The following is a 23,926-nucleotide window of genomic DNA, read 5'->3' as shown; positions in this document are numbered from 1 at the left end:
AAACTCCCTGAATTGCATAAAGGAATGAATTTACCTTTAGGTTTGTCCAAAAATATTGTCATATCTTCTCAATTGGCTTTTAATTGTATATATAACCAAATACCGTGACACAGGGTAGTCTTGGTAGAAAATCCCCAATCTTCTGTGATGCACTAAGATTATTTTCTTTTGACCAACGGTTTTCCCTCCATAGAGTCTCTGTGGCTCCAGTCCAGAGATCAAAGGCAATGGCTCATCAGTCCCCTTGTGAATCTCTCTGATTGCCCTCTTCACCATCTCCCATTTCACAATGCCCATAATTCACCCAATCCTTTAACATGGCAACCCAACCCATCAGCATCCATTTCAAGCCCTTTAGGTGCCCTTGACATAAGTAGAGCCGGGCTTCACATCATTTTACCTTTCCACTGGATATTGAGACTTTTTAGATGGGTAGACCCTTTCCTAAATGCTCTTACCACTGCAATCACTGAGAGAAAATGGAGGACTCACAAAAGGGTACCCACTACCTAGCGTCAGAAGATTTCAGCAAAGAGGAGAGCTATAAATCGTTCCAACTGGCCACATGAGATGGGCTCTTTGGCTTTGAAGCTTGCAGGCTACACATGTTTCAGACAAGACCAGTTCCCTTTAGAGAGACATTTCTCTCCTTCTTGACTCTGCCTCTAGCTCTATGTCTCCTCAGTCTACCTCAGACTCAAATGGTTGGGGGAGTGTCAGGGGCCAGGTTGGTGCTCTCAGGGCAGAACTTCAGTGGTAAATGGAGAGAGATGGGGATACCCATCAGTGAGAGTTCACATTTTCAATATCTCCTCTTCCTGAGAGTCACGATCCAAACCTACACAGGAAGTCAACAAGGTATTGCTTAGAAAATACACTGAAGACAAGGATGCCCTCCCTCTACCCAGTTATCCATTTGCCTTAGCCACAGAACCCTATCAATAATTATAAGTCATTGCTTAATTCAGGAAATAGATATTGGAGAAATTACACCGCTGTACATTTGTATTGTATTATACTTGAGAACAGAGGAGCCAAAACAATATTGAATAGGAAATATTTTATTACTAAAAGTGGTGGTGCACTGAAGGTGCTCTTTTCACATCTGAATTTCACAACTCAGTTCTTCGCTTAAATCACAAGAGAAAATAAACAAATCAAACATGAAAATCTTTAACATGGAGAAAGACTGTGGCAACAATGGAATATATACAACATGGGAGGGAGAACGAGGAGGTGGCTTCCACAGGCTGGCATTGTTCTGTGTTCTACACACAAGGCTCATGCAGGAGGCACTTAAATCTGAGAGCCTATAGCCAGGACCATGACATAGAGAGGAAATATGTGAAATCGTTGGAGTCAGTGGGGCTGCTCTGCCCTGTAAAATAACACAATGACCGACGTTGAAATGGAACGGTCTTATTGTTCGGGGGAGTACAGTCCTATTGTTGAGACCATTCCTTAAGCACAGGCCTGGGACCTGTGAAATGGGGCTTGTGGTGCCATCTGCAATCACGTGGGACATCAATGCTGCTACACAAACAAGCTAGGTTTCCATCCAATTGATGAATATTCAGAAATCTGCATAAAAACGAAATGCACATTTTCCCACCAGAGATGTTTCCATCAAATTGACTTGTTGCGGATAAAAAGCTGTGCGTGATGTAGCGCACAGAAAATAACTTTTACGGTTAAATGTACCTAATACGTTTAATTGGTTTCCATCGCATTTTCAACTCTACTGATGGTTTTCGTCACAACAAATGTTGCGTTATATTGCGAATATGCCCACTGGTCTTGGCACGTGTGGTCTAGCCAACAGTTTGCAGATACAGTGTGGGTAGGCTACCTACATGAAGAGATTATTATTGATAAAATATATTTTAATTTGTCAACCGGCAGCCAAGCATCGATCATCATGTCACCAGAATAAGACCCTCGATATTTATTAGGAAAGGTGCATCAAGCTCGTCACCTTGCACTTTCACCACCCTGTGAAGTTCATCATAACTTATTTCATCTGTAGCGTAATTAACTGCATGCATTCTCGAGTCATAGTTGGAGGACCATCATCGCGTGACTCCAAGTTTACTTCAATATGATGGTTAATATAACAATATTTGCGCAAAAAAGTGTTTCCACCGCAATTTCTCGCATAATGAATTTTACCAACAAAAATATCCCACCTTGTCTAGCATATTTTATTTTGTCGACATTTAGAACGTTTACCAACAAATGTGCTGTTTCCATCATGCCCGTCTTGACATTTTTTAACCAACATGTACTTTCCTCACATAAAAAGGTTGGCTGGAAACCTGGTTACAGAGAGCATTAACAGTACACAGACTTATGCTACACACATATAGAGCACAACGAAGGGGTGCACATTTAAAAGCATGCATCGTCGCAGAATGAGCAATGTTGGTGATCATAAAAAAATCAACTGTTGAAGATGTGCCATTATGTATCATCTTCTTGATGCGACTAGTACACAACACACATTTCTAAACCGACCTACACTCAGATACTTCGACAATGCATTAGACATGTTTACAGGAATTGTATTATTTTAATGTCATTCACTTCAATGCCAGTTAAATAGAAATAGTCCATAACTGCTGCGTCACTGCCGGAGGGGGGTGAGGTTTACTATGATAACTCAAAAAAAGTATTTTTTCTTCTTCATGAATGTATTTTCCATGACTTATTTACAATTAAAACAACATACCAGGTTATAGTACCCATCAATCAAAATAGGAGAAACAATTTATCCATAACATTCTCAATGGGGCATCTGGTCTTGTATTTCTACCTGTCAAGGCTGGTCTGGTTGATGGTTGGGCTGGTCTGAGGTCAGATCTTCTCCTGGATGAAGGGGGTGCTGCAGGGCCTAGTTGATGGTTGGGCTGGTTTGAGGTCAGATCTTCTCCTGGATGAAGGGATGCTGCAGGGCCTGGTTGATGCTGATGCGTTTGGCCGGGTCCAGCATCAGCGTGCCGTCGATCAGGTCTTTTAGGACCAGGACCTTCTTCCTCTGCTCCTCGGGCAGCCGCTGGCCGCCCACCATGTCACACAGCAGGTCCTTGGTGGGGTTGATGGTGCTCATCACTGTTACCTTCTCCTGTGGTGTGTGTGGAGGGAGGTGGGGTGCGGGGAGGATGGAGAAGGAGTGGGTGGATGGAGAGAATTGGGAAATATATAAATATATACACACACAGTCAGGTCCATAAGTATTTGGACAGTGACACAATTTGCATAATTTTGGCTCTGTACGCCACCACAATGGATTTGAAAGGAAACAATCAAGATGTGCTTTAAGTGTAGACTTTCATCTTTAATTTAAGGGTTTTGTATGAACCGTGTAGGAATTAAAAACATTTTTATACATAGCCCTCCAATTTTAGGGGCTCAAAAGTAATTGGACAAACTAACAATCATAAATTAAATTGTGAGCTTTAATACATGGTTGCAAATCCTTTGCAGTCAAAGACTGTCTGAAGTCTGGAACCCATAGACATCACCAGATGCTGGGTTTCTTCCCTGGTGATGGTCTGCCAGGCCTTTACTGCAGCTGTCTTTAGTTCCTGCTTGTTCTTGGGGCGTTTTGCCTTCAGTTTTGCATTCAGCAAGTGAAATGCATGCTCAATGGGATTCAGTTCAGGTGATTGACTTGGCCATTGCAGAACATTCCACTTCTTTGCCTTAAAAAATAATTGGGTTGCTTTCGCAGTATGCTTCGGGTCATTGTCCATCTGCACTGTGAAGCGCTGTCCAATGAGTTTTTAAGCATTTGGCAGATAATATAGCCCTAAACACTTCAGAATTCATCCTGCTGCTTTTGTCAGCAGTCACATCATCAATAAATACAAGGGAACCCATTCCATTGGCAGCCATACATGCCCACGCCATAACACTACCTCCACCATGCTTCACAGATGAGGTGGTATGCTTCGGATCATGAGCAGTTCCTTCCCTTCTCCATACTCTTCTCTTCCCATCATTCTGGTACAAGTTGATCTTTGTCTCATCTGTCCATAGGATGTTGTTCCAGAACTGTACAGGCTTTTTTAGATGTTTTTTGGCAAAATATGGTCTTCCTGTTTTTGAGGCTTACCAATGGTTTACATCTTGTGGTAAACCCTCTATCTGGTGAAGTCTTATAATAATAATAATAATAATAATAATAATAATAATAATAATAATATGCCATTTAGTAGACGCTTTTATCCAAAGCGACTTACAGTCATGCGTGCATACATTTTTGTGTATGGGTGGTCCCGGGGATCGAACCCACTACCTTGGCGTTACAAGCGCCGTGCTCTACCAGCTGAACTACAGAGGACCACAAGTCTTCTCTTGATTGTTGACTGACACAGATACACCTACCTCCTGGAGGGTGTTCTTGATCTGGCCAACTGTTGTGAAGGGGTTTTTCTTCACCAGGGAAATCATTATTCTGTCATCCACCACAGTTGTTTTCCGTGGTCTTCCGTGCCTTTTGGTGTTCCTGAGCTCACCAGTGCGTTCTTTCTTTTTAAGAATGCACCAAATAGTTGATTTGGCCACACCTAATATTTTTGCTCTCTCTCTGATGGGTTTGTTTAGATTTTTCAGTCTAATGATGGCTTGGTTCACTGGCAGTGACAGCTCTTTGGACTTCATATTGAGGGTTAATAGCAACAGATTCCAAATGCAAATGCCACACTTGAAATCAACTCTAGACCTTTTATCTGCTTACTTGTAAATGAACTAATGAGGGAATAACACACCTGCCCATGGAACAGCTGAGCAGCCAATTGTCCAATTACTTTTGGTCCCTTAAAAAGGGGGGAACCACAAATAAAAAGTGCTGTAATTCCTACACCGTTCACCTGATTTGGATGCCCTCAAATTAAAGCTGAAAGTCTGCACTTTCAGCTCATATTCATTATTTAATTTCAACTCCAATATGCTGTGGTAGACAGCTAAAATAACAATAACTTGGTCAATGTCCAAATATTTATGGACCTGACTGTATATACACACACACACACACACACACACACACACACACACACACACACACACACACATATACAGTGCCTTGCAAACAGGTCAGGGACAAAGTTGTGGTGAAGTACAGATCAGGGTTGGGTTATAAAAAAATATCCTAAACTTTGAACATCCCACGAAGCACCATTAAATCCATTATTAAAAAAATTGAAAGAATATGGCACCACAACAAACCTGCCAAGAGAGGGCCGCCCACCAAAACTCACGGACCAGGCAAGGAGGGCATTAATCAGAGAGGCAACAAAGAGACCAAAGATAACCCTGAAGGAGCTGCAAAGCGGAGATTGGAGTCTCTGACCATAGGACCACTTTAAGCCATATACTCAACAGAGCTGGGCTTTACGGAAGAGTGGCCAGAAAAAAGCCATTGCTTAAAGAAAAAAATAAGCACGTTTGGTGTTCGCCAAAAGGCATGTGGGAGACTCCCCAAACATATGGAAGAAGGTACTCTGGTCAGATGAGACTAAAATTGAGCTTTTTGGCTATCAAGGAAAACGCTATCTCTGGCGCAAACCCAACACCTCTCATCACCCCGAGAACACCATCCCCACAGTGAAGAATGGTGGTGGAAGCATCATGCTGTGGGGATGTTTTTCCATCGGCAGGGACTGGGAAACTGGTCAGAATTGATGGAATGATGGATGGCGCATCATACAGGGAAATTCTTGAGGGAAACCGGTTTCAGTCTTCCAGAGATTTGAGACTGGGACGGAGGATCACCTTCCAGCAGGACAATGACCCTAAGCATACTGCTAAAGCAACACTCGAGTGGTTTAAGGGGAAACATTTAAATGTCTTGGAATGGCCTGTTGAGAATTGAGAATCTGTGGTATGACAAAGATTGCTGTACACCAGCGGAACCCATCCAACTTGAAGGAGCTGGAGCAGTTTTGCCTTGAAGAATAGGCAACATCCCAGTGGCTAGATGTGCCAAGCTTATAGACATACCCCAAAAGACTTGCAGCTGTAATTGCTGCAAAAGGTGGCTCTACAAAGTATTGACTTTGGGGGGGTGAATAGTTATGCACGCTCAAGTTCTGTTTTTTTGTCTTATTTCTTGAAAACTTTCGCAAGCCACTGTATATACACAGTACCAGTCAAAAGTGTGGACACCTACTCATTCAAGGGTTTTTCTTTATTTTGACTATTTTCCACATTGTAGAATAATAGTGAAGACATCAAAACGATGAAATAAAACATGTAATCATGTAACAATTAAAAATAGTGTTAAAGAAATCAAAATATATGCGTTATATTTTTGATTCTGCCTTGATGGCAGCTTTGCACACTCTTGGCATTCGCTCAACCAGCTTCATGAGGAATGCTTTTCCAACAGTCTTGAAGGAGTTCCCACATATGCTGGACACTTGTTGGTTGCTTTTCCTTCACTCTGCAATCCAACTCATCCAAAACCATCTCAATTGGGTTGAGGTCAGGTGATTGTGGAGGCCAGGTCATCTGATGCAGCACTCCATCACTCTCCTTCTTGGTCAAATACTCCTAACACAGCCTGGAGGTGTGTTTTGGGTCATTGTCCTGTTGAAAAACAAATGATAGTCCCACTAAGCGCAAACCAAATGGGATGGCGTATCGCTGCAGAATGCTGTGGTAACCATGCTGGTTAAGTGTGCATTGAATTCTAAATAAATCACAGACAGTGTACCAGCAAAGCACCCCCACACCATCACACCTCTTCCTTCAAGCTTCACGGTGGTAACCACACATGCGGAGATCATCTGTTCACCTACACTGCGTCTCACAAAGACACAGCGTTTGGAACCAAAACTCAAATTTGGACTCCAGACAAAAGGACAGGTTTCCACCGGTCTAATGTCCATTGCTTGTGTGTCTTGGCCCAAGCAAGTCTCTTCTTGTTATTGGTGTCCTTTAGTAGTGGTTTCTTTGCAACAATTTGACCATGAAGGCCTGATTCACGCAGTCTCCTCTGAACAGTTGATGTTGAGATGTGTCTGTTACTTGAACTCTGTGAAGCATTTATTTGGGCTGCAATCTGAGGTGCAGTTAACTCTAATGAACTTATCCTCTGCAGCAGAGGTAACTCTGGGTCTTCCTTTCCTGTGGCGGTCCTCATGAGAGACAGTTCATCATAGCGCTTGATGGTTTTTGCGACTGCACTTGAAGAAACTTTCAAAGTTCTTGAAATTCTCCGGATTGACTGACCTTCATGTCTTAAAGTAATGGACTGTCGTTTCTCTTTGCTTATTTGAGCTGTTCTTGCCATAATATGGACTTGGTTTTTACCAAAAAGGGCTATCTTCTGTATACCAACCCTACCTTGTCACAACACAACTGATTGGCTCAAACGCATTAAGGAAAGAAATTCCACAAATTAACTTATAACAACGCACACCTGTTAATTGAAATGCATTCCAGGTGACTACCTCATGAAGCTGGTTGAGAGAATGCCAAGTGTGCAAAGCTGTCATCAAGGCAAAGGGTGACTACTTTGAAGAATCTCAAATATAAAATATAGTTTGATTTGTTTAACACGTTTTTGGTTACTACATGGTTCCATATTTGTTTTTTCATAGTTTTGATGTCTTCCCTATTATTCTACAATGTAGAAAATAGTAAAAATAAAGAAAAACCCTCGAATGAGTAGGTGTGTCCAGACATTGACTGTGTATATATATGCCATTTAGCAGACACTTTTAAGTATACATTTTACATACATGTGGTCCTGGGGATCTGTTGGGCAATACACGTATTTGCCTGAATTGTTTAATATTAATAGTTAACTATTAATATTCTTAACAATAGTAGAGACATTTCTTAACTACCAATGCTGTGCTTTTCATAAGGGGGGTCCCCTCTAGCTCCCTGCAGCTGGTCTGGGTATGTCAAGGACATGGGATGGAGATAAAACTTCAGGAACAGATAGACCTGTATTGTTTCTCGTTGCTTCAGAGTAACCCGGTCACACGGTTAAAACAAAGAGCCTCAGAATGACCACAGGCTTTTCAGTTCATCCTAGACAAAGAGCCTTAGAGTGACCACAGTTTTTCAGTTCTGCCTCATTTCTTAGATAGTTTCCCGACAACTGAGCAGGTGAAATGTAGAACATATACGAACCCTTTCGGTTACTTTGTCTACTTCAATGTAGAGGAAGTTGAGGTTCTGATCAAAGTGCTGGTCTTTGAACAGGCCTTTCCGGATCATCTGAGAACAAAATAAGAAACATTACATCATCTGTATGTTACAGCAGTGAACAATGCCCCAGGTTATGACTTCCTGTCAAAATCTAACTTTTAGAGAGAATCTAACTTTGAGAGAGACTAACGCTAGGAGAGACCAGCCAAGTCCAGTAATGTGAACAGTTTACCTTGTTGGGCATCTTGCCCTTGAGGTCCATTGCCAGTTTAATCATGTGGTTGTTGGAGGAGCCGGGGAACAGGATCTTGCCGGTGTAGAGTTCGTACAGCGTGCAGCCCACCGACCACATGTCTATGCTGTAGTCGTACGGCTTCCCAATGACTGTGACAGAGAGAGACATCATGAGGAGTGTGATCCATCAGAGACCTTTATTACAGCTAAACCGTTATAATCAACAAACGATCTCAAAGTAAAATGTACTGATTTCTGGAGCTCTGTAGAATCTGCTGACGAGGTACGGCGTGATGTCGTTGTCCGCCACGTGGGATGCAGAGCCAAAATCGCAGAGTTTCAGGATGGTCTTCGACTCGTTCACCTTGTGGGGGAGAGAGAGAAACAGACACTCTGTTAGACGGGACTATCAGGCCAGGGTTTTATTCATTAGGGCACAGCATAGCAAAACGCTTTTTAAAAGATCTCAATGCAAAGCGAAAACAAGTGGTTATTATTGGACGAAACCAGGTAGTCCCTCCCAGTTTCAGTCCGCTTTCTCCATTTTGTGCCTTTGAACACGACCCGGCCTCAGTGCAGTTGTAACAGTCATGTGATGATAATGATAGTATGGGCCTCGTACCAGGATGTTGTCCGGCTTGATGTCAGCGTGGAGGATGCTGCAGCGTTTGAGGAGCTTGAGGGCCAGGAAGAGCTGCTGGGTGTAGGAACGGACAGCCTTGATGTGGAGGCCCACGTCCTTACCGTACTTCTTCAGCACCTCGCGCAGGTTCATACTGAGGAGGAGATTTCACAGAGAGACATGAGTTAGAGCCAGAGAAGCAGTGCGCTAGATGACAAACACATTGCGGTGTATACTGCCACTGAGGACATAACACCCTATTCCCTGTAGTGCACACATTTTGACTAGTAGTGCACTATGTAGGGAATAGGCTGCCATTTCCCGACGTAGCCATAGTGTGGTGACAGTGCAGTAGTGGTAGTCTCCCAGTTAGTACCTGAGGGGCTCAAACACCAGACACAGGTGCTGCTTGTGGTAGAAGTGTCTGAAGAGGCGCAAGCAGTGGAACTTGTCATCTGGGTCGGCGTCGTTGAGCCTCTTGAGGAACTCCAGCTCCTTCAGGCCAGTCTTCTGCCTGGAGACCCAAAACACAATCAGCAAGGTCAGCATCTATTAGTTTATTTATCCAGGTAGGTTTTATTGAGGTAAATATCTCTTTTCCAAAAAAGCCCTGGACGATCCACATAGAGGTAGCTAGAATACTTCTAATGAGAGGGCACATTCAAATGTATGGGTGGGTGAAGGCAATATGTTTCCCTAACCATAAACGAAAAAAAGACTAAGGATGCATCCCAAATGGCTCCCTACTCCCTAAATTTTTGTCCTTTAACAGACACTCTTATCCAGAGCGACTAACAATTAGTGCATTCATCTTACATACCTTCATAGTTCACTATTTATGACCAGAGCCCTGGTCAAGAGTGCTGGTCAAAAGTAATGCACTATATAGGGAATGGGGTGCCATTTGAGTCCTGAGGCTGCCTGCCTGAGGCCTGAGGACCTACATGAGTTCGTTGTTGCGGATGATCTTGACGGCCACATCCTGTCCGGCGCGGGCCGTGTCCCTGCCCCTGATCACGTTGCTGAACATTCCCTGGCCTGTGTAGCCGTACACATCGTAGCGCTTGTCCAGCGTCTCCCCGATGTTCACACCTAACACACAGTAGGAAGACATGAGGGGCATGTTTAGAAAGTTTGGGCATTTCTCAATGAGATATCCAGTTACTAGGCCTCAAATAACACTATTGACCAATAGTGAAATCAAAGGACTGCACTCATACACAGCAGAATACTCTAAGACTACATGGACTGTTTCCAAACATGGATAATTTTGAGAGAGAAAAGCTCAGCAGCCTTTCATTGATTAATTAGTGAATGGCAGTAACATTTGTAATAGTGTGTCCAGTCAAGGGCACTTACGGTAGTAACCCTCTGCGTCGGTCCAGTTGTCCCGGAGGTTGGGGTTCTCTTTGAAGTCCTTCCCCCCGACACCTGCTGCTCTCATCCTGGCACTCTGTACAGAGACAGACGACCAACAGTTCAACCACAACATGACCAAACATTCAACCACACTCGCATACTGACCTACTGCCACAGACAGATCACTCAGAAGATGGGCTTGCATGTTTAGTCCAAGCTGCACTCTAAAGATCAGAGATATAAACATGGTTGGAGATCAGTGGAGGGGAGTGAGGCTCCTGTAAGACTTACATCAATGGCTGCTTCAAACATGACGTCCGATTCTGTAAACATATCAGGGGCCGAGGGCTTTTTGGGTCCTGACAGAAACAGGGAGGAAACGAGACAGATTTAGTACACTTAAGGGAAACATGCTTCAACTGGCACACGTTTTGGGCTAAAAATATGACATGAAATGAATGCGAATTAATGACCACTTGGGAACCAAAGACTAATTTACCACTCTGCATTTGGTCAATGGTAGTAATATGTGTAACGTCACCACATTGCAACTTTCTCCCAAGCCCCACGAGCCAACAGTGTCAAACATGAGGAGAGAGAGCCATTGCACTGTATCCCCTGTCAATGCCAGCACACCCTATAAGAGGGGCCCTGGAGTAAGGGGAAGGGAGGAAACATGACAGACTACACAGTCCATTCTGCCACACAGGTCGTGTCTACACTTGACACTTACAGTACATTCGGAAAGCATTCCACATTTTGTTACGTTACATCCTTATTCTAAAATTGATCATCCCCCCCCCCCTCAATCTACACACAATACCCCATTATGACAAAGCAAAAACAGGTTTCTTGAATTTTTTGCAAATGTATACAAAATAAAAAAATGGAAATACCTTTTTTACATAAGTATTCAGACCCTTTGCTATGATACTCGAAATTGATCTCAGGTGCATCCTGTTTCCATTGATCATCCTTGAGATGTTTCTACAACTTGATTGGAGTCCACCTGTGGTAAATTCAATTGATTGGACATGATTTGGAAAGGCACACACCTGTCTATATAAGGTCCCACAGTTGACAGTGCATATCAGAGCACAAACCAAGCCATGAGGTCGAAGGAATTGTCCATAGAGCTCCGAGACAGGATTGTGTCAAGGCACAGATCTGGGGAAGGGTACCAAAACATTTCTACAGCATTGAAGGTCCCCAAGAACACAGTGGCCTCCAGCATTCTTAAATGGATGAAGTCTGGAACCACCAAGACTCTTCCTAGAGCTGGCCGCCTGGCCAAACTGAGCAATCGGGGAGAAGGGCCATGGTCAAGGAAATTGACCAAGAACCCGAAAGTCACTCTGACAGAGCTCCAAAGTTCCTCTGTGGAGAAAGGAGAACCTTCCAGAAGGACAACCATCTCTACATCACTCCAACAATCAGGCCTTTATGGTACAGTGGCCAGATGGAAGCCACTTCTCAGTAAAAAGGCACATGACAGCCCGCTTAGAGTTTGCCAAAAGGCACCTAAAGGACTCTGACCGTGAAAAACAAGATTCTCTGGTCTGATGAAACCAAGATCTAACTCTTTCGCCTGAATGCCAGGCATCACGTCTGGAAGAAACCTGGCACCATCCCTATGGTGAAGCTTGGCGGTGGCAGCATGATGCTGTGGGGATGTTTTTCAGTGGCAGGGACTGAGAGACTAGTCAGGATCGAGGGAAAGATGAACAGAGCAAAGTACAGAGAGATTCTTGATGAAAACCTGCTCCAGAGCGCTCAGGACCTCAGACTGCGGTGAAGGTTCACCTTCCAACAGGACAACGACCCTAAGCACACAGCCAAGACAACGCAGGAGTGGCTTTGGGACAAGTCTCTGAATGTCCTTGAGTGGCCCAGCCAGAGCCCGGACCTGAACCCGATCTAACATCCCTGGAGAGACCTGAAAATAGCTGTGCAGCGACACTCCCCATCCAACCTGACAGAGCTTGAGAGGATCTGCAGAGAAGAATGGGAGAAACACCCCAAATACAGGTGTGCCAAGCTTGTACCGTATACCCAAGAAGACTTGAGGCTGTAATTGCTGCCAAAGGTGCATCTACAAAGTACTGAGTAAATGGTCTGAATACTTATGTAAATTAGATATTTTAGTTTTCGCTTTGTCATTATGGGGTATTGTGTTTAGATGATGGGAAAAAATATTTAATCAATTTTAGAATAAAGCTGTAACGTAACAAAATGTGGAAAAGTCAAGGGGTCTGAATACTTTCCGAATGCACTGTACATGTGACTTCAGCTATCAGAATGCGAAGATCGCATTGAAAAGACTGGTCTAGATGCACAAAAGTCACTTTGTGGTCCGATTGTGTTCAGATCTGGCTGACCACTTTAGGCGGTGGTCAAATCAAATCATATTTTATTGGTCACATACATGTGTTTAGCAGATGTTATTGCAGGTGTAGCGAAATGCTTGTGCTTCTAGCTCCGACAGTGCAGTAATATCTAACAAGTAATATCTAACAATTTCACAACAAGGGGATGCATTGTGTGTAGATTTCTCCTCAGCCTGGATGCAATCAGGCTACCGAAAGCGCATACAGTGGGCAACGTCATCAGCACTTCTCCCACAAGTCTCCAGAAAACTTGTGCTTTTCATTATAACATTTGAGGAAACATTTTCCTAGCGTGTGAGGAACGTGTTTGCTGCCTCAAATGCTAGCCAGCTAGTTAATAAATATATATATATATATATATATACACACACACACAGTGGGGAGAACAAGTATTTGATACACTGCCGATCTTGCAGGTTTTCCTACTTACAAAGCATGTAGAGGTCTGTAATTTTTATCATAGGTACACTTCAACTGTGAGAGAGAATCTAAAACAAAAATCCGGAAAATCAAATTGTATGATTTTTAACTGATTAATTTGCATTTTATTGCATGCCATAAGTATTTGATACATCAGAAAAGCAGAACTTAATATTTGGTACAGAAACCTTTGTTACAGAGATCATACGTTTCCTGTAGGTCTTGACCATGTTTACACACACTGCAGCAGGGATTTTTGGCCCACTCCTCCATACAGACCTTCTCCAGATCCTTCAGGTTTCGGGGCTGTCGCTGGGCAATACGGACTTTCAGCTCCCTCCAAAGATTTTCTATTGGGTTCAGGTCTGGAGACTGGCTAGGCCACTCCAGGACCTTGAGATGCTTCTTACGGAGCCACTCCTTAGTTGCCCTGGCTGTGTGTTTCGGGTCGTTGTCATGCTGGAAGACCCAGCCACGACCAATCTTCAATGCTCTTACTGAGGGAAGGAGGTTGTTGGCCAAGATCTCGCGATACATGGCCCCATCCATCCTCCCCTCAATACGGTGCAGTCGTCCTGTCCCCTTTGCAGAAAAGCATCCCCAAAGAATGATGTTTCCACCTCCATGCTTCACGGTTGGGATGGTGTTCTTGGGGTTGTACTCATCCTTCTTCTTCCTCCAAACACGGCGAGTGGAGTTTAGACCAAAAAGCTCTATTTTTGTCTCATCAGACCACATGACCTTCTTCCATTCCTCCTCTGGATCATCCAGATGGTCATTGGCAAACTTCAGACGGGCCTGGACATGCGCTGGCTTGAGCAGGGGGACCTTGCGTGTGCTGCAGGATTTTAATCCATGACGGCGTAGTGTGTTACTAATGGTTTTCTTTGAGACTGTGGTCCCAGCTCTCTTCAGGTCATTGACCAGGTCCTGCCGTGTAGTTCTGGGCTGATCCCTCACCTTCCTCATGATCATTGATGCCCCACGAGGTGAGATCTTGCATGGAGCCCCAGACCGAGGGTGATTGACCATCATCTTGAACTTCTTCCATTTTCTAATAATTGCGCCAACAGTTGTTGCCTTCTCACCAAGCTGCTTGCCTATTGTCCTGTAGCCCATCCCAGCCTTCTGCAGGTTTACAATTTTATCCCTTATGTCCTTACACAGCTCTCTGGTCTTGGCCATTGTGGAGAGGTTGGAGTCTGTTTGATTGAGTGTGTGGACAGGTGTCTTTTATACAGGTAACGAGTTCAAACAGGTGCAGTTAATACAGGTAATGAGTGGAGAACAGGAGGCTTCTTAAAGAAAAACTAACAGGTCTGTGAGAGCCGGAATTCTTACTGGTTGGTAGGTGATCAAATACTTATGTCATGCAATAAAATGCAAATTAATTACTTAAAAATCATACAATGTGATTTTCTGGATTTTTGTTTTAGATTCTGTCTCTCACAGTTGAAGTGTACCTATGATAAAAATTACAGACCTCTACATGCTTTGTAAGTAGGAAAACCTGCAAAATCTGCAGTGTATCAAATACTTGTTCTCCCCACTGTATATCTTTTTTTTTTTTATGTTTGGCTAGAGTTATGCTAACCCGTTTGCAATCCCTTTAGCGTTGCTTGCTAGCTAGCTAGAGGTTACAGTAGTTAGCTACTGCCATCAGTTTTTGTTGTGTTATCCTATATAGCCTATTCCACTGTTTGTAGAATGCATACTGGCATTTGAATATAGCGCGGGAAAAGGGAATCTGGACACACTGTGGACACGGTAGGCACATTTAAATATAGTTGTAGATGCATGACGCATTCGGAATTCCATGATCAGAACTCTATGATCAGAATACTGAAGCTGTATGAACTGTTAAGTCTAGACATGGCCACAGTTACAGCTAATGCGGGCACATACAGCAAACAACCTGTGTTAAGAAAGAACACCTGTAAACTTCAAAATTAAATAAAAATACATAAAAACCTAATCACCAAGTTGACCCACCCAGATTGTACATTGCATATCATGAGCTATGGAATATCTTGAGACGACAATACAGAGCAGACCAAATGGCACCCTATTCCGTATATAGTGCACTACTTTCTTTTCTCCCTGACTGAATCCCTTTAACTCACCGTCCTTCTCCTGCGTGATGAGGCCTTGCTTGGCCTTGATGTTCTCCTCAAACGTGTCCAGGTTCTCCAGCTCGTACTCCTTGACGTCGGCCGCCACGCGCTCCAGGACGTCGTCTGGCGAGGGTGAGCGGCTCCGTGTGCTGCTCTGGGGGCTGCTGGGCTCCGACGCCATGGACGCCATGCTGTCCTCGTTGCCGCCACGGTATTTCTGCACAGGGAGAGAGAGAGGAAGTGTCAGGCATAGAGTGGTCACAACAATGTAAGTAAGGAAAAATAAGATATTGGTTTCAAAGTGGGTCAATTTCAATAATGAAAAGGCAAATCAGAAAACGTCCTATCTTGGAGTAGTAGCCAAATATTAAATACTGGGCTGGGGATCCCTGCAACAGCTATGGACAGTTCAACAGCACATGTGATGAGCAGGGCTCCAGACTTCAACCATTTAGTCTCATTTTGCGACCTGTTGACTTGGCTGAACAACTTGTATTTGGTCGCATCTGTGTGAGCTACTCATTCTACACGGTCACCTCACTCCAAACGTCATATTTTCCTGTAGAGATTAGATTAATCAGGGTATCTGCAGGTTCCATGAAGTTTAATTTAAGACGACCTTTAATGCCACTTGGAATGCCATTTCATACCAATTTTGAGGTCTGCGCGCGCCACACACCTGCTAATATTCCTCTCCAAAAATTCGTATTTTCCCAAGTCTATAGCCTACATGGCTCATATTAGCAGGCAGGTGTGCTATTTTAACATTGAGCATTCTCCTGGGGCCGAACGTGTGTAGTAGTATAGTGGCTAGGCTATATATGACTGAAGCATGGGGTTGCCCATCTGCATTTGTTTAGGCTACCACAAAGGGCTAATCATTAGCTAGATAAAAAAACACTAAGTGTTCAGAATTTTGATGCCAAAGAGCTCCATTTTGGTCTCATCTGACCACAACACTTTCACCCAGTTCTCCTCTGAATCATTCAGATGTTCATTGGCAAACTTCAGACAGGCATGTATATGTGCTTTCTTGAGCAGGGGGACCTTGCGGGCGCTGCAGGATTTCAGTCCTTCACGGCTTAGTGTGTTACCAATTGTTTTCTTGGTGACTATGGTCCCAGCTGCCTTGAGATCATTGACAAGATCCTCCCGTGTAGTTCTGGGCTGATTCCTCACCGTTCTCATGATCATTGCAACTCCACGAGGTGAGATCTTGCATGGAGCCCCAGGCCGAGGGAGATTGACAGTTATTTTGTGTTTCTTCCATTTGCGAATAATCGCACCAACTGTTGTCACCTTCTCACCAAGCTGCTTGGCGATGGTCTTGTAGCCCATTCCAGCCTTGTGTAGGTCTACAATCTTGTCCCTGACATCCTTGGAGAGCTCTTTGGTCTTGGCCATGGTGGAGAGTTTGGAATCTGATTGATTGCTTCTGTGGACAGGTGTCTTTTATACAGGTAACAAGCTGAGATTAGGAGCACTCCCTTTAAGAGTGTGCTCCTAATCTCAGCTCGTTACCTATATAAAAGACACCTGGGAGCCAGAAATCTTTCTGATTGAGAGGGGGTCAAATACTTATTTCCCTCATTAAAATGCAAATCAATTTATAACATTTTTACATGTACTCCTTGCATATAGCCTCGTTATTTTATTGTTACTATATTTATTTATTTTTAGCATATTTTTCTTACTTTTTAACTCTGCATTGTTGGGAATGGGCTCGTAAGTAAGCATTTCACGGTAAAGTCCACACCTGTTGTATTCGGCGCATGTGACAAATAAAATTAGATTTAGCCTACATTTCGTAATGTTGCTCAACTGTCAGTATGGTTGCGCTTATCAGAATGCATCTCTCCCTTCACTCCGTGTGCAAAGGGGGGAGTGGGAATGAGAGCCAGCAGCAAAACAGGGACAGGGCAGATACTTTCATTGCAGGAAGCAAGTTAATGCACAATACTGTTGACCAAATAATGGTTTTAGAACCCAGAAAATCGTCAGGAGCGGTGTCTGTCACTTTCGGTTTATCGTCCCAGTTAGTGTTGTTGTCTATCAAATTGGTAACGGGCTGACTCGCACTGTCACAAGCACATGATGTGCACTAGGGCTGTCCCCGACTAAAATGAATCTTGGTCGACCAAGAGTCATCTGTTCTTTCGACCAATCGACTGGTTGAAATTCTAAAATGTGTATTTTTCCATATATACACACACCCTATGTGTTTTAATAAAATCAACTATATGTAGGCTACTAAGCTTGTCTTACGTTTTAAGCACACTGTGATTAAATAATGAAGACACAAATGACTCAAGAGAGCCAGAGATCAAGATAGCCTAACCAGAATAAAGAAATCTGTCCCGAACCACCTCCTCCCACTGCTCCGGGCCTTTGCAGATTCTGCCATTACACTCCCGAAGTTGCCAGTAATAGGCTACACCAGGGATCGGCAACCTTTTCCATTTGGAGTGCCAATTTATCTTACCATTTATACCAATCTGCGTGCCAGTTATGATTTTCATATGCACATTTTCGTGGAACAGTTTCATTTATTTTATAATAAAGTTGTCGTATCTCAAAATCATTGTCATGAAAATCATGATCTAAATCAAAATTATACAAATCTAAAAGTAACTTCTATTGCCATCTATGTAAAAATAGCCTACATAAAGCCAACAAATAAAAACATTGCAGCCTTCAGGTAGAACATATCCTGATAAAAATAAATCACATTGGCTATGTATGGCCTGTCTGCAAGGAACTTGAAACATTGTATCAACCAGGTCCAGCCCCAAGCTTGCAATAACAAACTTGCAACATTGTATAAAATATTCTGGACCTTCAGAGTTTCCCGAACCACATAGCTGTAGGCTATTCGCGCAAGGGATAAGAAGTAATCAGGTAGGCCTATTTTATGATGTTTCCACCGGATCAGAGCATGATTATTAAAAAACTTTCACGCCGAGTGGTTATCGAAAGGGAGAGAGCTGGAAAGATTTTTCTAATAGGCTACATTGAGGAACTATTGTCATTCTCAATGGATGCACAACATACTTTGTTTACTTGCTGTTTGAGGTGAATAAATAATTACTTTGAGAAGCTCCACATCTCATTAGTGGTGGTGAGTTAAGCCAATCAGAAATACTATCAGATCCACAAATGGGCACATTTATAAGCCTATATTTGCGCGCAGGCCAGGTAGCCTAGGCCTACTTCTATGCGTAATCAGGTGCGTGTCCTTACTCAACACTGACAGGAGCGCTCCAAACAAAACACAATGAATAAATTGACAACTCGTAAATGGAATCAAATAAACCAAAACTCGTTTCTCACAAGTGTAACCTAGGTTGTGCACTCTGCAAACAACGTGTCCACTCCGACAACAAGAACTGTAATTACTGTAACCAAACAAACGTTGTAGATTAAAAATGATGGGAATTAACAATAAATGTACTACTGGTGATACTGGTGTGCCAACCCCATGGCCTCCGCAATGGATTAGTACACTGAGACATGCATCAATCAACACGTGCCATAAAACTTTTGTGTTGTTGTGTGCAACTGCTCAACAAAAAAATTATGTCGACCAACAGCCTATCGACCAAACAGTCAACTAAATGGGGTCAGCCCTAATGTGCATACACAGAGGTGCACATGGATGGATAGCTCTTGAAAATCTTGAAAGTGTGTCTCGAGTAGTATTTGATGTTTTTTCTGCCGCGGTGGCAACAATTAAGCAGCGCCGGCACAATATAACGGAAACACTGTAGTCATCGCCGTTGCATTTTTTAAGACCTTTGCAAACTGAATTTAAGACATTTTAAAACTTAAGGCCTGTAAATGAGAAATTAATTGAAGACTACACATTTTTAAGGACCTGTGGACACCCATTATGTTTAGAGTTAGCAATCTAGCTAATGCATTTGAGTTTCCACTTACTCAAGTGGTCAATTAAAACCAAATAAATTAGCCTATGATATTTAGTGCACATAAAGATGTAGTCAAATTCATCTCTATTGAACAAAATACAATTCTGGAGCCCTGTTTTAACAGTAAAATATATAACTCATGAAAATCACTGGATTAGGTTGCACATCAAAATATCTTGGATCATGCATTCCTGCATGGACGTGTTAGATGAAACAACTTATTTCTCCAATACCGTCTTAGTAGTCTATTACACCTCTTAATAAAGCACTGTGAATTACTTTATAAGTGATTACTTATTTTTTCTATTGCGTGAAGCCACAATTTATTTTGGGTGCGACCAAATCATGGGCTGGTGCCACCAACTGAAAATGTTTGTGGCACCAGTGCCACCAGGGGAAAATTTTAGTCTGGAGCCCTGGATGAGGGACGGGGAACTGACCTGGACGATAGCCAGGCGCTGCTGCCGGCGCTGCTCTATAATGGCCTCTTCATCCACCTCCTCACCGTCAAAGTCCTCAAGCCTGGTAACAAAATAAACCCACTTACAAAAACACACAATCACCCAGAGAATTACCATATTGCAGTGTAGCATTTGTCTGTGTGTGAGTGTTCACCCTCTACTCACACTTCCTCCTCGGAGGACTCCTTGTCGGCCTTCATGCCCTCAGAGAGGCTGCCCTTGAACTTGTCCTCGTCCCGGCCATGTCTCCTCCTCCTGTCCCGGTCACGGGAGTTGGAGCGCCGTCCGTACTGTCGGAGACGGCCGTATCTGTCCCTCTCCGGCGACCTGCAGCGCACAACAAAGGAAATACTTAGACAACCTTGGCCTATGAGCCTCATACTCTGACATCACCAAAGCTTCATAAACTAGAACCAGACAGAATCTGTAAGGAACCAATCTTATCACTACCATGACAGCATTGCCTGCCTATTTAATGACAATAATTGTAACTAGCTATATACAGGTCCAGTATCTGTAAAAGTAATACAGTATTATACTATTACTACTTGGTATTTTATTAGGATCCCCAATAGCTGTTGCAAAAGTAATTATTTACAGGCATCATCTTAATTTCTGGAGGCTTGAGGAAGCCCCTGCAGATTCCATTTGGCCCAGCACATCCACTCAAGTTTCAGCTAGTCCCGTCTCACCTGCGTCTCATTGGAGACCTGCTCCGTCTCCGGAAGGGCGAGGGGGACCTTCTTCTGAAGGGTGAGCGGCTCATCCTGCGACGTTGGGGAGCACCTCTGGGGCTGGTCTCCCGTGACCTCGCTCTACCCCCTGGCCCTGCTTCTGGGCGTATTCGCTTTCTGTGGGAGAGAGAATAAAGTTTAGAACATCAGTGGTGGATAGCAGCACATTCTTAATGCCCCATCCTAAAACGTGAAGTATGTGCCCTCAAATAGTTGCCCATGCCATGTACAGACCACTACCGTTGTTCAGTATGGGACAATAAAAGGGGTGGAAATAGGGGGTGGACTGCAGGTTAATGCATAGTAAACGGACCGGAGTGGTGAGGAGCCCTGTCGGTCAGCATCCCTCCTCCTGGCATCTGGGGAGCGACTGCGGCCTCTCCTTGCTGGGGACCTGGCTGCTCTGGAAGGAGAGCCCTGTTTGGAGGTGGAGGCTGAAGCGGATGCCTGTTGGGAGTCTCTGGTGGGGCGTGGGGAGGCGCTGCGTCTCCTCTGGGGGCTAATGGGCACTCCTCCTCCTCGCCTGTGGGGAGAGCGGTTCTCTTTCCCTGATGAAGCATCCTTGGAAGGGGACTTGGTCGGCCTCTTGTCCCGCTCTCTTTCTGACTCCGACCGACCTGGACGCTCCCGTGATCTGGACCTCCGACCGCCATGCTCCGTGTTTGATCTGTCGTTAGGCTGGGGCGAAGAGCGTTTGTCCGAGCGGCCACCCCTCTGCTCTGCTCTCCTGCTGGCAGGGGAAGGAGACTTCTTGTTTCTCTCTTTGGACCTGCCCCCGCTCTGGGAACGTTTCCTCTCTTTTGATTTGCTGCGGCCACGGCCTTTGGCGGCCACGTCTTTGCTGCCTTTGGTTGTTTTGTCCGACTTGGATTCCTTGCCTGTCCTCTCCTTGGACTTGCTCCGACTGTGGCGCTTAGAGCTGGACTTGCCGGCTTCTGTGGAGTCCCGTCTGGCTTTACCACTCCTACCCCTGGGGGAAGGGGGTTTCCCCATGCTGCCCCTCGGACGCTGCTCCCCGTTCCGGACCCTGCCCTCTCCGTCTCCCTCTTCAGAGCCAGAGTTATAACCCTGTAGGATGAGGCCCATGCCGGATTGCACCTTGCCCCCCTCCATCACCTGGCTGTCCAGCTCGGCTTTAATCATGGCCCTCTGTTTCTCCAACTCCTCCAATAAGGCCTTGTCGTCAGATGAAGGGGAGATGTGAGTCTTTCTCTGGCTGGAGGCGCTGTTGATGCCAGGGGCGGATGAAGAGGAGCCATCTTTACGTTTGTGTTTCTTGTGTTTGTGTCGATGTTTGCGCTTTCGGTCCTTGTCCTCTTCGGACGTGTGCTTGTGTTTTTTGTGCTTGCTGCGGTGTTTGTGTTTCTTCTTCTTGTGTTTGCTGCCACTGCTGTGATGTTTGGACACCTTTGCTGTCTTTTCTCCGTTAGTTTCAGCTTCCCCCTCTCCGACCTCTTTCTCCTCCCGCTCTTCTTCTGAATTCTCACCACTCTCCTCCTCACTCCCACTCTTGTCATGGCTCTCCAAATCTTCTTTCCTAAGGTACAAAGATTGGTAAAATATAATTTAAACCAAACCATTTTTTAAAAACGTGGCTAGCTACAACATGAATTGTCCAAAACATGACTTAACAACACAGCAAACAAAGCTTTAACGTGCTAGCTGGCTAGCTATCCTTACTTCCCGACTTGACCGCCAAGTCAGCTAGCTACTTAGTTGACCGCTAACTAACGCGCTAGCTTGCTACTGTAGCAAACAATGGCTAGCTTGCTACGTTAGCTTCTTAACTACTTATGCAATAGGCATTGCTAGCCAGATAGTTAGCGAGTTAACTAGAATGTTAAGTCGCATGTTATGACACTATGGTTTGATTGGTTTATGGTATGGTTTAGCTATAGAAAACATTTAAACATGTCAGCAAACCCTTTCGAACACTGTGATAGCTAACGAGTTAGCAGGCTAGCTCTAGATAGCTAGCCCGATATTGTTTCAACGCTGCAGAACACAGATACACCGACGACAACGTCGACTTGCCAAAAGCACTGAATCCGGTGAAAGTACTACAAATAAGTTGCATGACTGTCTAATCTTCTAAAATGTCTTACACGTGCTCGTTCCCGTTATTCATTCTGCTAGACGCGATATCCATCTCTACATCGGCCATTTTCCTCAGCCGGGGTGTTTCTTCCTTCAAGGTATTGTACACAGTACACACAACTGCAAAAAACGGTACTTCTGCCCTCTACAGCAGCGGCGACGTACTGGGTTGACTGAAAACGCTAAAATTATACTTTTGTCCACCAGGGGACAGTGATGTATAAGAGAATGCTGACAGTGGCAAGGGGAAAGTGGCTGGTAAATTTCTCGACTAGGGTTGGTCTATTTCCAGCTATAGTTATTAATAGTTTAAAAGCAGAAACCTAAAACCAGGGTATTCTCAGGTACTCCCTCCACTGGGGTTTCTGTCACTCACAATCACTTTGGAAAGTCCCCTCTCTCTTACAGCCTCTCTGATCTAATAATATCACCCTAACACTATTGAAAAATGTTAATACATCCAACTGCTTCCACCTGAGGGGTAAAAGAGCAGAACAAGATTACCATAAAGAAGCATTTTCTTTACCTCTTCACAGTACAGTTATAGTCTGTAGAGATTATAGACCTGTAGACCCATAGCCGCGGGAAGTAGGGGTGCTGAGGGTGCTGCAGCACCCCCTGAAAAATCTGGATTAAAAAATAGATATATTTGTATTTTATTTTTTGATATTTCTCCCCCCACAAAAGTAGTGCACTGGGCCTGTATTAGAGGACCGATGTAGCCGTCTGTAGCGCATGCAAAAATACCCCCTACCGGTCAGTTTTTAAGCATGAGGGAAATATCATAGAGCTGTTCCCCAAAAAAAGTCCCAAGATTATGATGAATGGCCATGAACCAATTAGGTTCCAATGCATACTTTCCATATTCATTATTGAACCCCCCCAAGCCATCCTCCACCCCCACCATCCCAAGCTTCTTCCAGTTTCTCAATGGATTTGTGCGACATTCTTATTTATAGTCTAAATAAATAGTGCATTGTTTCAATGTATCTACATAGGCAAAAGTCCAACTGTAAAAAGGGACACGTTATCCCTAGCTATGTAGGGCATCTTGTTGTGATTTGTACTCTACGAGACAGTTTTAATTTACACTGTATTCATAATGAGAAGAGCACCCCATTACACCTTGGTCGTATTGGCCAGAAGGCATCCTAAGCCCTATTCACTTCACATTCACAAACAGAAAGGGAAGATGGCACATTCAGTTGAACATGGGTATTGGCATTTCGTGCTGTCTTGAAACCTATTTCACTCCATCACATTTTCAATGAGAACCGTCATGTCAGACATTTCAGTCGTAATGCTGCTGTACTAGAGAAAGACAGGCAGTCATTGGCTCTGTGAAGGGAAAGTACAGAACAAGGACACCACATTTTAGCATAACACATTTTATGAAGATATTTTTGCAG

The 23,926-nt window shown here is 44.0% G+C and overlaps 1 protein-coding gene across 1 annotated transcript; it reads right to left on the bottom strand.

The window, feature by feature from the left end:
* Positions 1-1,045: 1,045 nt before the first annotated feature.
* Positions 1,046-22,596, bottom strand: LOC311149058 (uncharacterized protein). Its single transcript, XM_084186161.1, has 15 exons — positions 22,526-22,596; positions 20,734-21,957; positions 20,379-20,537; positions 19,852-20,013; positions 19,666-19,747; positions 15,309-15,516; positions 10,670-10,737; positions 10,379-10,472; positions 9,964-10,111; positions 9,396-9,533; positions 9,020-9,173; positions 8,647-8,761; positions 8,396-8,547; positions 8,146-8,232; positions 1,046-3,121 (listed from the first exon to the last, which is right to left on the bottom strand). The coding sequence occupies exons 1-15, from the start codon at positions 22,582-22,584 to the stop codon at positions 2,918-2,920; spliced, it is 3,054 nt and encodes a 1,017-aa protein (XP_084042287.1). The 5' UTR covers positions 22,585-22,596; the 3' UTR covers positions 1,046-2,917.
* Between the last annotated feature and the right edge of the window lie 1,330 nt (positions 22,597-23,926).

Source organism: Coregonus lavaretus (assembly GCF_964263955.1).
Source record: "Coregonus lavaretus genome assembly, chromosome: 2".
Classification (NCBI taxonomy): domain Eukaryota; kingdom Metazoa; phylum Chordata; class Actinopteri; order Salmoniformes; family Salmonidae; genus Coregonus; species Coregonus lavaretus.
The sequence above is the reverse complement of the archived record's forward strand: the minus strand, read 5'-3'. Positions and strand labels throughout refer to the sequence as shown.